The 15,488-nt window shown below is 36.3% G+C and overlaps 2 protein-coding genes across 6 annotated transcripts in view; one reads left to right on the top strand and one right to left on the bottom strand.

Annotated features, from left to right (window-relative positions):
• Positions 1-1,209: 1,209 nt before the first annotated feature.
• LOC121857244 (protein AAR2 homolog) lies at positions 1,210-9,421 on the bottom strand. 4 transcript variants are annotated; one of them, XM_042353225.1, is made up of 7 exons: positions 9,330-9,421; positions 7,518-7,695; positions 7,019-7,134; positions 5,624-5,776; positions 3,664-4,075; positions 2,116-2,299; positions 1,210-1,821 (listed from the first exon to the last, which is right to left on the bottom strand). In XM_042353225.1, exons 2-7 carry the CDS (start codon positions 7,682-7,684, stop codon positions 1,603-1,605), a joined length of 1,251 nt encoding a protein of 416 aa, XP_042209159.1. In that variant the 5' UTR covers positions 7,685-7,695; positions 9,330-9,421; the 3' UTR covers positions 1,210-1,602. The 4 variants fall into 4 exon arrangements, with proteins under 4 accessions (XP_042209159.1, XP_042209157.1, XP_042209158.1 ...); XM_042353223.1 differs by lacking the exon at positions 9,330-9,421 and adding an exon at positions 9,051-9,163; XM_042353224.1 differs by lacking the exon at positions 9,330-9,421 and adding an exon at positions 9,035-9,150.
• The window catches only part of LOC121857245 (GDP-fucose transporter 1-like), a 25,526-nt gene continuing 15,742 nt past the window's right edge, over positions 5,705-15,488 (top strand). Inside the window, exons 1-3 of one of the 2 annotated variants that reach the window (XM_042353226.1) lie at positions 5,705-5,818; positions 12,195-12,271; positions 13,791-13,998. In XM_042353226.1, the coding sequence (XP_042209160.1) occupies positions 5,798-5,818; positions 12,195-12,271; positions 13,791-13,998 (306 nt within the window). In that variant the 5' untranslated portion in view covers positions 5,705-5,797. Of the gene's footprint in view, positions 5,819-9,371; positions 9,510-12,194; positions 12,272-13,790; positions 13,999-15,488 lie in introns of those variants that run through there. The other variant, XM_042353227.1, reaches the window with a different exon arrangement.

Here is a 15,488-nt window from a genome sequence, read left to right as displayed (position 1 = left end):
GCCAGGAATCTTTTTTCATATTCATAAGGCCTGTGTGAAAGAACAGGGAGGAGAAATGTAGATGCAGTGAAAGAAAACCATGCAATATTGGAGTGAGGGGAATTTTTTCCCATTGATTGAATTAGTATACTGTACAAGGTTGAGGTATAGTTTTTATAGTAGCTCAGTTTGTATCCAAAACTTGAAAATCAGTTTCTTATATGGACTATACAGTACTGTACTTATTTGTTAGCTAAGGCTGTTGTACTTTGTTTTATGTTTCAACTCTTCCACGATGTTTCATGTACAGGTACAGTACAGTAGACAAACCAGATTGCTTTGTTTCCTTTTTTACCAATGTTTTAAAATAAAATTATTGTCAATTTTGACTTTTGTTAAAAACATCCCAAAAATTCATATTGTGTATGCCATTCATAGAATGAAATAATTAAAACTTCATACAGCATTTTTTGGTCTGTATGGACAGTTTTTCACTTGGTGGTGAGGCTGGTGACGTATGAAAGTCAATAAATGGCATTTTGCAATTTGAATTGACTGTTGTAAAACATGAACTAACAAATATAACAACAAATAACATAGGAGACACATACTTTGAGTTCGAGCAGTCACTTTGACACTCAACACAGTGAATCCTCCAACTTAAAGTATATGTCTCCTACATACATTCAGGTCAAAATATGGTGTATTTATTAAAAAAAAAAAAATAAAAAAATCATTGCACAATTCATGATAATAATTTGTGACGAATGTTCATAAGACTCTCAGGTCTAGTGCCAAAACTAGCCACTTAAAGTTAAATGCTAATTCAGACTTGAGAAAGTTGGTAACAAATATAAACAAACTTTATGAGTACAATATAAGACATAAAATCAGTATTACTTGCGTAATAGCTAAAACTGCTGTAATTCTTGCCAATCATGCTCAAAGTTTCTTAAAAAGGCACAAAACTAACTTTTACAGAAATAATGCTACCCAGGAAGAGCCAGTCTGTGTGTAGACCCTGTCATTGTTGTCAAAATCTCATAAGTTGTTAATTATTCTTCCCAAGGGTTGCTTCCAAAAGACAAGTGACAAACCATACAAACTTATGTACTGTATACTTACATTAGTACAGTATCTTGATTTCTGATATCTGTACAGAGAAAGAGGACTTTACCTTAACAACCCTCTTTAAATGTGGGGATATGGTTTGGTCAAGAAAACCCAATATTTGGTAGAGGTTTATTAGCATAAATGATGGATTGACCCAGAAATCACATTTTATGATAAAGCCTAAAGCCAGGCAGCCCAGGTAATATACAGTTCACCAAACCCATAGGTTTTGGACCCAGGTATTCCTGGGATTAATGATTCGGTAACTAACCTTACAATTGGTCACAGACCAGTCAAATTATTAAAATCCAGGAATTATATTATACTTAATTAGTTGGTGACTAATAATAAGGTTTATTACTCAGCCATGAATCCCAGGACTACCTGGGGTCTGAATCAGTGAATTTAGCAAACTGTACATTACATGAGCTGCTTGGCTGAAAGGCATGTCATCATAAACTAAATGATGCTGGTCATTACATTTCAATTAAGTTGCTGCTAGGATAAATCTTAGGTTTCCACAATGACTGGAGCATCTTCCCCTTCATCCTCTAAATTAAGATCCCACTTAAACTTACGAGTCACATGAGTTTTAAAACGCTGAGCTTTCTTCACTAATGCTGGTGGAAGAGAGTTAGAATTGTCACTCATATTGGCAAATAGAGCTGTCAGAGCTGCTGCCAGGAAGTTGTTGCTCTCTACAATGTCAACAAAAAGATCTTCTGGGACCTGTCAATCAAACAATATAAATTACTTTATATAAAACCCTAAAACAAGAAAAAATTTACATCATATTAAAAGGGGACATCATCACTCAGTTGATAAAATGTAACTCCCTACCCTGGAGACAGGAGTACAATCCCATGGAGTGGGAAGGTTGCATTTGATAAAAGAACTTAGTGCATGATGTAATATCCTTAAACTGATTAAGTTACAAGGAAAATTCAGACAAATCAAAGGAGTTATAGATTAATGTATTTTAGGTTTTTGAGTACAGTATATTTATTGGAACTGGTGGCTTACCTCATGAATCTGAAAATGTAATATAGAAAGAAACTTGGTGTACAGTTCTGGATACTGCATCAAAAGTTCTTCTGCACGACATAGTGCTGACAAAAGGCGCTGCCACTGCTCCCATCCATCCCAAACTTGACCCACTAAAAAACTTATGAAAGCCAACTGCAATTCTGATAACATACTCTCAGGTCTGAAAAGAAAGATAAATAAGTAATTAACCCATGTGCATTTAACTGGGCTGCATCATTTTCACTCTAAACATCCAAAAGGATGTTAGGAACACAAAGTAGGAATTAAATCATATATCAGTGTTACCAGTAAGTGTTTTTGTGAATAAGCAAAGAGGAATTTCATTCATACTGTTGGGAACTTTTACTAAATTCTTAGTGGGTTAAGTCAGAAGAACATTATGTATTAGAGTACTTAGCATGAACATCCAAGTGTATAATGTAACAGAAAAGGTCCTCTCTTCTGGTTGTAGAAAAAAAGGATAGTTTGAGCTCTATGGTATCTACCATTGAAGTATGCAAAGTGTTTTTTAATAAATACTTTGTAAATGTTTAAATATTAGAACTTAACAAGCAACCAAACACAATATCCAACTATTTAAATGAGGTAGAACAAATGTACCAAATTTAAGAATGAAGAAACTGATCCTGAAGTCTAATTTTATAGCCAAGACCAGAGTGGGTGACTCATGTTGACAGTAAACCTCAACCTACTTCAGTAGAACCCATATTTCACCTTCAATGGGCAGCCATGTGCTATAAACAGCCACCTATAATTCAGGTCTTTCCAAAGGGTTCCTCAAGAAATAGCTGCTTTCACTCAAAACAAATGGGATATTAAATCAAGAAGCAGGTGCACATCACACTGCTCGCTTGTCTCAGACAATAGCATGTGACCATGAACTGACCCTTTACAATTCTAGAGGAGGGAGAACTCTTAGATAGTCTTAACTATAAAAAAGGGGATTTCAGGATCAATCCTGGCAATAAGAAGGGCATTCAGCTGTAAAACTTGCCTCAAATTTGTCTGATGGCGACTAGGACACCATGTCAAAAGGTAATCATGGCTAACTCATGCAAGCCAGAAAAATGGCAGTGATGATGATGATTCCTCCTTTTATGGCCCTGATCCCCATTATATAAAGTCAACTAGATAATGGGAAGAGATGGAAAAGAGAGCCCCAAGCATTATGCTTATTTGTAATCTAATATGAAAAATTATCTAATAACTGTAGCAGTATCTATAAGAGAAACGATTAACTTTAAAAGATTTCCCATTGCCATGTAACCTATTGTAAAATCTAAAAGGTAAAGAGGCATTTCATGGGAACCTCAGATGACAACTTTGACCCTCTATGCAGCACCACTGGAGTCATCAATCTCCTCAAAGCAAGACCATTAAAATCAACCCCGAGGTTGTGAGTTCCTGTTGTAAATAATAAGCTCAACTAAGTTTGTAATTTTGCAACTGACAAAAAGCAGTGGTACAAGCCTACAACACAAATTGTTAGTCTATCAGCACATTGGATATCAATAAATAACTTACCGATTAGCTTTGGCTATCATTTGTCTGACACTGTAGGAGGAATCTAAGCTATATTGTGTCACTTCACTTGGTGTTGCACCATCATGGTAAGGCCGATCTGGGAATTTACTAAAACGAAACTGTGTGCCTGCTTTTGGAATCATCTCTGGTAGAACTGGAATTGGTTCTTCTTCCTTGGGTATATCTGAACACAATATTATTATTTCTGAACTTGAATCAGTATTATGTTTGTTGCTAGTTGATGTGCTTGACTGCAGGGCCAGGTTACTTAATTCTCCACTAGCAGCTGATTGATCACTAGAGCTTGCTGATGACATGGTTTCAGCTGCAACTGTGCCATCACTTTTAGATTGTTTTCCAGTCCTTTGCCATGAATTTCCTGATGCCAGCTCAATTACAGAACATATTCTGCCTGCAAATTGAAAAGTGTGGGGCACATTAACACTACTTACTGAGCACATCTCATGAAATTATTTTAGTCTTTTCAAGTATTGCCTAATAAGGCTTAAACAATTTATCCCAGTTCCACATTATCTTTTTCCTGATATAGCAACAACAAATGCTTCTCTTTCCCCCTTCATTAACACATACCTTTTCCAGCTTATTACAAACATCAAATACCAGGTAACTATAAGAAGTGAAATCTCATATTTTTTTTATTCAGTATTTGAAGGAAATATCTATATTATTTACTATTTAGGAATCAATGTGGTGTGATTTCCTTTCCTTTTCAAGGTTACATAAACGAGAATAAAAAAAAATGGGTAAAATGTGAATGAAAAACTATTGTTAGTAAAGCTCAGTCTCAGCTGGTTCACAATGTCTGTAGGTAATCTTATGACCTCAGATATTTAGTCACTAATATATAAAAAGGTCATAAAGCATCTTCAGGTCACCTACACATAAAGTTTCCTGGACAAATTATGTATCAACTTTTGAAGATACTATAGTATGACCTCAATTTATGCAGAGATAAGCTGAATTTGTGCAAAATTATATTAAGTTCTCATAAAAGAAAAAGGAGTTGTATTCCTTGATATCAAAAACAAATTGTTATCCAATTTTATCATGAAAGTTTTTCAAACAAATGATACATACACAGTTCAACCCCCAATTTTTCTTCTGAACATGCTAAACACAATTATATGGATAATAAACATAATTAGATACTGTACAACCAAAGACAAAATCTCTCCTGGTTCAACCACAGATGGTGATTCTGATAAACTAGCTGACTGAAGGCCAAGAGACAAGTGTTTAAGCTGTTACTCTTTTAAGCATGTGCCCCATGACCTAAGGAAGCACTGAGAGGAACCCCAGGCTAAGCATCTCCATCCCCAACTCAATAGTATCCCTAGGTGGATAGGAGGGGAGGATCTGAGTTGTCAAATCCATGCTTGTTATGAAATGGGATTCCAGAATCAATCCCTCATTTATAACTGACAATTGATCATGTAACTCATGTACATTTAAATTTGCCAGTCATGACTTCTAAGCATCAGCTTCACTTGCACCTTTTAACCCAAGATCCAGGGTAAAGAACAACACAAGCTCCAAGGTATCTCACAGAACAACTATGTAAGGGCATCATCCACACACCCTGGAAAAAATCTAATGCCCATACTCTCTTTATGACGCAGGATGTGCAGTGACTGAATGGCCCAGGATTTGTCAAGTTTCCATCCATCCATGGCAGATGTACCTTATAATTCCCCTTTCTTAATGGTGATAACTGTTGAGGGGAAGTAGGCTAACCTCTGGATTAGACCCGAGCTACCTTAGTTTGGAAATTCCCCGAGCCAAACCTGGATGCCTTTGCAGCACAGCATGCATGAGTTATTTTAAGATTGTGTCAGGTTATTAAATGGGATTTCATGAGTCAATCCTCCATTAATAAATCCCAAGAGTTACTTATATGTATGGGTCTTGAATATTTCACTCCTTTGCCTGACTTACTCACCTGATTCTGGTAACATTCTTTGTAATTCCCCCGAGTCAATATACTGTGTCAAAGATATCCATTTCTCCCATGATTCTAGGGGATATGCACCAAGATGTCGGTCCAAATCACGCAGTCCAGCACGGATCCTTTCCACTTCTTCTGGATCTACATCTGGGGGAAGAATAACTTAGAATGTATCTGAGTGATGTACAAGTATGTGGCAATATATTTTTTAGATGAAAAATCACATCATCTGGTAATGAAAATTTAGTCTGGAATAGTAAAAGGAATAAGACTGTACAGTGGGGTATGCTATAACGAATGTAATTGGTTCCAGAACCTCGTTCGTTATAGCATTCGTTCGTTATAGGATTAATCCGTTCCAGGCCCCCAAATACAACCACTTAACACTGAAAAAATTCTGTGGAAAATGTAAAAAATATGGTACTTTATCTTACCTTAGTGTTATTCAGCATGCAGGTACCCCTAAACACTGGCACATCACTATCACTTCCACTGGGAGTCTTGGCTTTAAGGTCCTCAAACAATTGTCTGGCCTTCTCACAAATTATAGCTTCACTAATGTTACCACCTGCCATTTCTTTCTCCTTTATCCACACTAAGAGTAAATTTTCCATCTCTTCAATCACATTACACTTTGCTTTGCTAAGTCTAAAGATTCCCTTAGCCACTTGCACAGTTTTTAACTCCTCTTTATTCTTCAAAATCGTACATATAGTCGATTTAGCCATCCCATATTCATCACTAAGTTTCGCAATGCTTCTTCCATTCTCACGTTTCTTTATAATTTCTTTCTTAGTTTCAAGGGTTATTAGCTTTCTCACTCGCTTTGGACGACTCATTGTTACAATTGTATACTTGTATAACAAAATAGTTATACAAATAACGCGAATTTCCACATCAAAAGACGAAATTTCAACAATAACAGTGGTGCACTGGCTACACAATGAGACAAAGATGGCGCCTGACGCTCTTGTTGTGGGTCACGGTACAACAATATTCATGCGCCAGGCGAAATAGTCCCGTATTCATCCGCGTTCGTTGTAGGAGTTGCGTTCGTTATAGCATTCTCAATTTTATAGGTAAAACCGTTCGTTATAGCATTCTCAATTTTATAGGTAAAACCGTTCGTTATAGGAATATTCGTAGCAGGATCCGTTCGTTATAGCATACCCCACTGTATGTGTTTTAGAAAGTTGAACTTTATGAAGGTGTCTTGACTTCTGATCAAATATGAATCTTAAGAAAAGGAGATTGTAATAAAATATGCAAGTATAGTATTCAAATCACAAATTGAAACCCTTAGGTCCTGGTTTTCGTACCACAGACTTCATGATTAAACAGTTGCATGATCCAGATGAAAGTTTATAAACACAAAATATGTTAGCTTACCTTCCATTTTTAAGTCCTCATCTTTTGGATCATAATGACGCACTAGTACCTCCCTGTGTTGGAAAACATGGAAAAATCCTGTCCTTGGTGCTGTATCTCCTTGGCGACTGACAGCACTGCAAGGGAGAAGAGAGCACAAATGGTTATTCATATTACAGTAGAAATTTAACAATTAATGCAGGACTGTTTAATACAAAACAATTAGGTATACAATATTAACTACTTCAGATTAATAAATCTACTGTATAACTGTACTGTTTCTGTCTACACCTTGCCTACACTCCCAATGTGTGGGGGATTCAAAGGAAATAGAAATCTCAAGACAAGGAAATGATGAGGGAAAGTGGTGTAAGAAAAGAATTTTTGAAAAAATAGAGACAGACAGCAATATATCAAGCACCTACTAATCAAAATTTCATAATCTGTAAGTACTAATGTGGCAGCACTGGAGACAACAGAAATTAAGGGCATAAATTATGACTATCGTACCAATACTAACCTAAAATATATAAAATGGAGACCTGGTGGAATCATCTTCACCCCTTTAAATCTTTCACCAATATTCCATGAATTCAAGTCAATGCCAAATTCAGTTCCTGTTGGCATACCCAGCATGACCAGTGTTCCACCTTCCTCAAACATCTGCTGAGCCAAATCTGGATCCATGATTCTTCCTTCTGAAAGGGAAAAAGATGAATAAGAGAAAATGCACCATCTCACCTGACACCATATTGGGGCCGGTCCGACTAATTACCCAAATGTACCCAAATGTAGCCAAATATAGCCGGAATGAAGTCAAATAATGGTCCTAGATGAATAAATCGGACTGCTAATCACTTCTCCACAAGTATTTGGTGTCAGAAAGTCACAAAAAATTGGAAAACTTACTTTAATCTGAGTTAATAGATCGCGTGCATGTACCGACGGAGCGAGGAATTACCCAAATGTAGCCGCAATGAAGTCAAATGATGGTCGTACAAGCGTAATTCGGGCTGTGAATCACTTCTCGATTATTATTTGGTGTCATAAAGTCAAAAAAAATTGGTAAACTTAATTTAATCTGAGTTGTGTTGTGTTAGGTTAGGTTAGATTAGATTAGATTAGGTTAGGTTAGGTACATGCACTTGATCTATTAACTCAGATTAAATTAAGTTTACCAATTTTTTTTGACTTCGTGACACCAAATACTAGTCGAGGTTAGGTTAGGTTAGGTACATGCACTCGATCTATTAACTCAGATTAAATTAAGTTTACCAATTTTTTGTGACTTTGTGACACCAAATACTAGTGGAGAAGTGATTGGCAGTCCGATTTATTCATCTAGGACCATTATTTGACTTCATTCCGGCTATATTTGGCTACATTTGGGTAATTAGTCGGACCATATTGGGGCTTTAGATTCTTAGAAAACCCAAGATGTATTTTAATTAGTATAATCTAATAAGAAAGTCGTTCAGATATTTAGACAGTCCCTCGTAACGTTCTTCAAGAGTGAGGTGGTTCCCCATCTGGTCCCCGAGATATGCCAGAGACTGCCAGTTGATCAAAAATGTCCAAAGGAGGACCACCAGATTGGTGCCTGCACTATGGCACCTTAGTTTTCCAGAGGGAGGTTTGTAGCCTGCAATTGCCTAGCTTATAGTATATATGGGAAAGGGGTGAAGAAAAAGTAAAATAAGAATTTAACTTCTATGAACATAACCCCAAACACCACTATTTCAGTGCAGCTCATCAAATACCATTGGAAAAACATATTTTTAATATCCAAAAAAAGAACGGTGCTTTTCTAAAAATTTACCCATTTTACCCTAGTGTTTCCCCTTGACTTGCACTGTATGTACAGTACAATACAACATTACAAACATTCTGATAAAAATGTCGATAACATATTATTATCAATGTGGTGTAATCTTGAGCATTTGTCCTTTATTCTCCTAACCTTCTATACGTTTGTGGTTTAGTTAAATCAAGTTGAGCCACATGTGTTGGCTACTGCATGTGAGGATTTATACCAACCAGTCAGTCACTCTACCTCAAACACTCTTTGTTTACGTTTACACAAGTATAATACACATGAGAAACTATTTTAAATTGTTATAAATCTAATCCTAATATCATGATGGCTTATTTTGTGCTTCCATCTTTTGGCGAGAATAATAATAGTAGAATTTTTTTGTTTAGAGAAAACAAAATAACTTCATGGCAAACGTAAACATTTTGTTAGTTGTTGCATTGCTTTATAATTTAATTTAATTAATCCTTTATTATTCAGGTAGTGTATGTCTGTATAGACTTCTCGGATAGCAATTACCATTATAAATTTTGTCATAGATGTACTCAAATGACTAAAAAGAAGGAAGGTTGATCGAGGGTTGGGACAAGGGACACGTCGGTGGCGGCGGGCACCAACTCGGACGAGTTAGTTGACGTAAACAACTTTGGGTGGTTGAGGCTGACCGTCACGTATCTGTCATCTGGTGATATTCCTGAGGTTAATATTCCCTTATTTAATAACCATCATTTATTGTGTTAAGTAACTCTCCAAACAGTATAACTCGTGGTTGTTGTGCCCGTGGGTGATGGACTTTTGTTGACCCGGGTATCTGTTTTGCTTAAATAAGTCATAGTTAAATATTAATATTTTTAGGTAAATCAAAATTGCTCAGTATTATCGGTAAACGTTTACTTAAGTGCTGTGAGCGATTTGGCCAGCAAAAACATTTTTTTCCTGCATGAATTTTGCTGACCGGTATTATTTTACTTTAGAACATAGTGAGCCCCAAAGTTATAAACTACTGAAACATTTAGATCTCCCTATTCTGAGCATTATGAACCCAATTTATACTAGTCGGAAATGGAAAATAGCGACACAATTGAATTTAATTAATTCTATGTACGTACTTTTCAGTCTTCGTCTGTAAAGAGATGTTATCTGTGTGAAACAGAGTTAATTATGCATCACGCATGCGCAATATTGACTGATGTCATCCAGTTGTGACCAATGATGTGTCGATATCATCACGCGATTTTTTTCGACCAGTCATATTTGAATTTTTTCAAAGGAAGCAGCCTGGGTACGGATTTGAATTTCAATGACCAGTCTGACAGTGGCCGTGGTGGAGGTTGGGTGTGATTTGTGCTCCTACGATTATTTTAAGTTTATTGCTTAGTTTTACGAGAAAGACGGTCATTCTATCCACTTCTAACTAAAGTACATGGCGTGCCCCAAAGTTTTAAACTACTGAAGCAGTAAGGTTAGGTTCGGTTAAGTTAGGTTAGGTTAGATGACTCGTTTTCGTGTTCTCCCCCGTACAAAAACCCTGATTTCCCAGGCTATCCCCCATTATTGTTGAGGGGGGACAAAACGAGCAATTTCCGACAAAAATGAAGGTCATATTCTTTTAAACCACACCAAATTACACTGGAAAAACATATTGGTCAACCCTTAGGGACTCATGCCCTAAAGTAAAAAATTTACTACCTGACCTAACCCCCAGCCCACTTCACCCCCCTTGAACCCCCTAGGTGGTTATATAATGTTGTCAGTGTTTAACTTGCCCTTATTTAACCTAACGTAATGTATTCCCCTATAGGGGAAATGCTATCTTTTCAGAGTTGGTTTGTGTATTTTGTAGCATGGTAATGCGATTCAGACGACCCGCGCACTATACACTTCCCCTCCCAAGGCTCTCTGACGGGCTCGCTGATGATATTACTAAAGTATAAATTATAAAAAAGAAACACTTTCCCAAAAGATAAAACTGTCACTAGCACTTAACAAGAAAAGTTTTGGTGGAAAAACAGTATGTTCTTGCTAGAATCGTTGGCAGCATTAATCTACACATTAACTGTATTATCATCCTACAATATCACGTTGGTTCTGCATGTAAGTAGGTAGTACATGTATACAAGTTATATAAGGACATTTCTCTGCGAACCAGCAAATGTATGAAAATTTTATGTACACTGTACTATAGAAATCAGTAATAGTTTGCAACAGTGTGCATTGTTATGAGCCACTTTAGGAAAAAGTCTATCGAAGAAAAATTGTTTCTTACCTTTCAAATATCAATTCAAGTTTGAAGGAATTGCAACTTTCCTACTTTTGTTTTTCTATAATATTCTTACTGGAAAATTTATCGTGGGTGTTATCATCGCTGTCATATTTAGGGTTAAACTGTTGATGTGCTTGCCAGCGACGGGATCCTATCACTAAGCAACCTTCCCAGCACACTTTCCATACGAACTTTAAATTGATTGATTGAAAACGTCCAAAGGAAGACCACCAGAATAGTGCCTGTGGTACAGCACCTCAGTTACCCAGAGAGATTAGAATGCCTGCAGTTGCCTAGTTAATAGTACATGTATTGGCGGGCAAGAAGTGACATAATAGAACTTTGCAAACACCTCAGAGGGCATTACTCAGTCGAGTACTCATACCTGGAACTGGTGGATTCCCGTCTCACTTGGGGTCACAGGTTAACCTATTGGTTACTGATGGGAAAGTGTGGTGGCATAATTAAAGCCTAAGTAAATCATCTGGTAGAGACAGTTAAAGGAAAGTTATCCCTTTGAAACCCCCACATACAGTACTGTATTGTACTAAGATAGCTTATACTGTACTGCTTTACTTGCATTTTGGGCAATTATTTTCATGTACTTTCCAGCATTTTGTTAATTCCACATAAACTGTATTAATAAAAAAATTTGGGGGGTAATTTTCTCCACTTCCTGATTATTCATTAGCTACGTTCAAGAAACATTTACAGTACAGTACAGGGGGTCCCGACTTACAAATGCCTGCCGATATGAAAGAGGTTAAACTTTAAATTTACAGTATTTTTTTACCTGATGATTTTTTTTTCATTTACTGTATATTGTCATTTTATTTCTTCTTTTCTCTTAAATTATGTAATTTTAGATGCATATAAGGACTTAGGCTATGATATACCGTAGTGGGATTTTAAAGAGTTCTGTAAGAACAGTATGCACATAGCATGTGTTTCAACTCACATACATTTTCAACTTAAGAACGTCCTCAGGAACGGAACCCGTTCGTAACCCCTGTATGTACTATCCTCAAGGCCTCATAATTTTTTAAGTGCAGAACTGTACTTCCTTTTTCATATTTTATAATTCTGTATTGACTAACTTACAACCTTTGTTTCTTTTACAGATAGTCATGGAGCCTGCAAGGGAAGAGTCATTGTTATTCAAATATGCAAAGATTACATCAGTTGTGTGCCTCTACTGGTAAGCACTACAATATATACTGTACTTTTACCCCTTTACTATGGGGATGCCTCTTTTAATATTTTATTTGGCCCATGGCAGATGATTTTGTTCAGCTTAAGGGAGCCTGTACACAAGTGGTTAATTGTACGGAAATTAAATATTATTAAGCCACCTAATAAAAAATGTTTTGCATAATTAAATTTCTTGCACTTAACTTCCTTGATTCTGACAGAAAGGAAGAGTCTAAACTGTCTATTTCCTGTGTCTGTAGACTTCCAGTGATCACTGTGGGATTCTGGTAAAATGGGAAAAATTATATACAGGTACAGGTATTCCTCACTTTACGAACGTTCAAGATACAAAAATTCGCTGATACAAATTTTCTATTCTTACACTTTTTTCTTATTTTATGAAAGCTATTCTTGCTTAGACGAATGTACAAGGCAATGTTTCAAATACTGTACAGTATATATTTTATTGATTTTATAATGTCTAAACTCACCTATGGTGATAGCCAAAATAAGGTGCCTCAAGGCTACACTGCCCTCTATGCAGTTAAAATACACTTTGATAGGGCTGTAGGTTATTGTATTAGCAGCTTGAAACTTTCTTTTTTCTGTACTAAAAGTGAGCATGTTGGCTGATCATTCTTTAGCTTCTGGTATGAAAATATAAAGGTTTTATGACACGTTTAATTGAAAATATTATTTTACTTCTTACAAAAGTTTATTTTACCTGTATACATTACTGTCTTGTGTCAGAAATACTGTGATATTGTTTTTAATGCAGTACAGTATGACAATTTTTCTGTTTCAGTTCTCATTTAGAGGAATTTAGTTTTAAAGTTGTCATGTCAGCATGACTGATTGCCTATTAAATATTTGGCGATGGTAAAATTATTTTGTACGCAGGTATTACTGTAATAATAATCTTTAATGGTGTGAGGTGCTCGGTCTTAAATTAGAATGTATGTACTGTATTGTACAGTATCAAGTTAGTTATTTAAATTTTTCTAACTTTATACTGTATTCATGTGGATTTGATGCAGTGTCTTTGCTATCAAGAATGCTCACAATGTGTGCAGTGCCAGACTTTACCTGTGAAATAATCAGCACTAGTATGTATATCTTGCGGACCTTTTCCTCATTTTCTTGGTCATAAAATGGAATTACAATTTTTTTTTTTTACGGGGATTAGCCCACCCGGGCACGGGTCAGTGACCCACATCAGGGCCTGGAGGGCGAAAATATAATAATAATAATAATAATAATAATAATAACTAACAAAATCTAATAAAAACAAAATAAAAATAAATAATAGCCCATTCTTCCATTTTCACCAACATATATTTCACACATGTTGCCAGTACACAAGAAGAGAATCTGTCACTCATCTGCAGGCATTGTAGAAATAAAATGTACAAAGAATAATAAATAATTTATTTGTAAAGAAAATTGCCTGCCAATGCCAAACCCAATTCTGTTATAAATTACCTTTGCTAATTTCAGTACAGTAAAATATGTACTTTTCTTTACAGGACAGTGTCTATATCACTGGTGTTTGTGAACAAGACACTGCTGGGTGGTTCATCTATGGGGGAAAGAGATGCCCCATTGTTTGTTACCTGGTTCCAGTGTGTAGTCACTACAGTGTCATGTCTCTCTCTCTCATGCTTCACTAAAGTATTTCCTCACGTGGTTACCTTTCCTGAAGTTGGAAGCTTAGAGCGGACAAAAGCTAAGAAGGTAAATTGGCATGTGTTCTCTATATTTTTGTTCATAACTGCATATATATTGTAATCATGTTTTATTTATATAAACACTTACATATTTGTTTTGTTACCCTGTTTCCTATATAGTACCCCACACCCTTTTATTGGTGTCCTTTTGTAGAAGGATTCTTATAGTCATGTGTGTCCCTTTCAGATTTTTTTCATAAACTTTTCATCGAACACCTAAAACATTTGCATTTGTACTGTAGATTATCTGATGTACTTGTGGCCAACCCGACTCTCACACCCTCTCTCCCTACATCCTCACTTGCCCTATGACCTCCTCCTACAGGTCCCCAGCCGTTAGCAACACCTCTTCCCACCCTGACCAGATATCCCTCCTCCTAGTGACAGGCCTGGCACTTGACATTATTAGGGACCTGCCACGCTTTGCCATAAACAGATGAAATGTACCGGGAACTTTCCCCCCACACACTCATCATTCTGTCACTTTATGTAACTTGCTGACAAAACCTATGACCCTTCAGGCTTCTACGCCTTTAATGCATGAGTCATAAAGGCAAGCATAGACTTAGCATGCTTCCCAGATGGGCGCTGTAAATACTTCTGCGCTTCACCTTGCACAGGATGTAAGGGGGTGCCCAGTAAACTAGCCCCCTCGGGGGCAATCTAAACAAAAATCTATCTGATGTACAAATTTTTTTTAAGTAAGGAAAAGGGAAACAATATGTCATTACTGTGTCTAGAGAGATGTCTTTCTCCTTTTGGTAAGTTAAATCTCATCATTCACTGTATAGAGTACAGTATGGTACTGTTCTGTACTTTGTTTCTTAACTTACAAAATTCATTGTGTAACTCATCATCATGTTTGTTTCATTTAAACTTACAAACAAGTTGATCTCTGTGTCTGATTGATTCCAATGTCTCTTTAGTCATCCAGGGTTCAGTCCTAGCTTTATTCTAATCAACTTTAACTGCTACATCATCAAGAACTCCAGTAAAGGTAGTTTTGAACTTCTCCGATGTCTCGATAATTCATGCAGCTTGTCACAGGTGATCAATCAATATATTTAAGTTTGTTCAAGAACACTTCTTTATTGTAATTCTTGATTTACTGTATTTTGATTACTTTGTGGTGTCATTATTTATGTATAATATGTTTTGTTGTTTATGAACCAAATTAATTTTTTTAGTTACTGTATTATAGAGTATTGTTTTATATTTTTTATTTTACCGGTTTATCATCAACCTCCTTCAGACCGCATGTCTGGCACACCATTTCCTTTGTGTGCAGTTGAAGTGCAGTGCTCTCCCTTTATCTGTGTGCATTTTAGCCATCCTTTCATGGTTCTGTTCTCAATGGTACCCAAGCGTTGTGTTAATTGAAAACAAACTTGAATTAATGACGCCATGAATGTGGGAGGGCTCTAGCCGGTTGCACTATTTTTAGGTATATAGTAGTTCTGGGGTTTTCTTGTAGTTATGTACTAAATTACAGTAGTT

The sequence above is a fragment of the Homarus americanus genome, unplaced genomic scaffold (assembly GCF_018991925.1).
Source record: "Homarus americanus isolate GMGI-L3 unplaced genomic scaffold, GMGI_Hamer_2.0 scaffold20465, whole genome shotgun sequence".
Classification (NCBI taxonomy): domain Eukaryota; kingdom Metazoa; phylum Arthropoda; class Malacostraca; order Decapoda; family Nephropidae; genus Homarus; species Homarus americanus.
The sequence above is the reverse complement of the archived record's forward strand: the minus strand, read 5'-3'. Positions and strand labels throughout refer to the sequence as shown.

What these genes read in the sequence shown, in the direction of transcription:
- LOC121857244 (XM_042353225.1), bottom strand. Translation starts at nt 7,684, where the DNA reads ATGGATCCAGATTTGGCTCAGCAGATGTTTGAGGAAGGTGGAACACTG. An exon ending in TGAGGACTTAAAAATGGAAG is followed by an intron (nt 5,777 to 7,018) that starts GTAAGCTAACAT and finishes TTCTTCCCCCAG; the next exon opens with ATGTAGATCCAGAAGAAGTG. An exon ending in TACATTTTCAGATTCATGAG is followed by an intron (nt 1,822 to 2,115) that starts GTAAGCCACCAG and finishes TTTGATTGACAG; the next exon opens with GTCCCAGAAGATCTTTTTGT.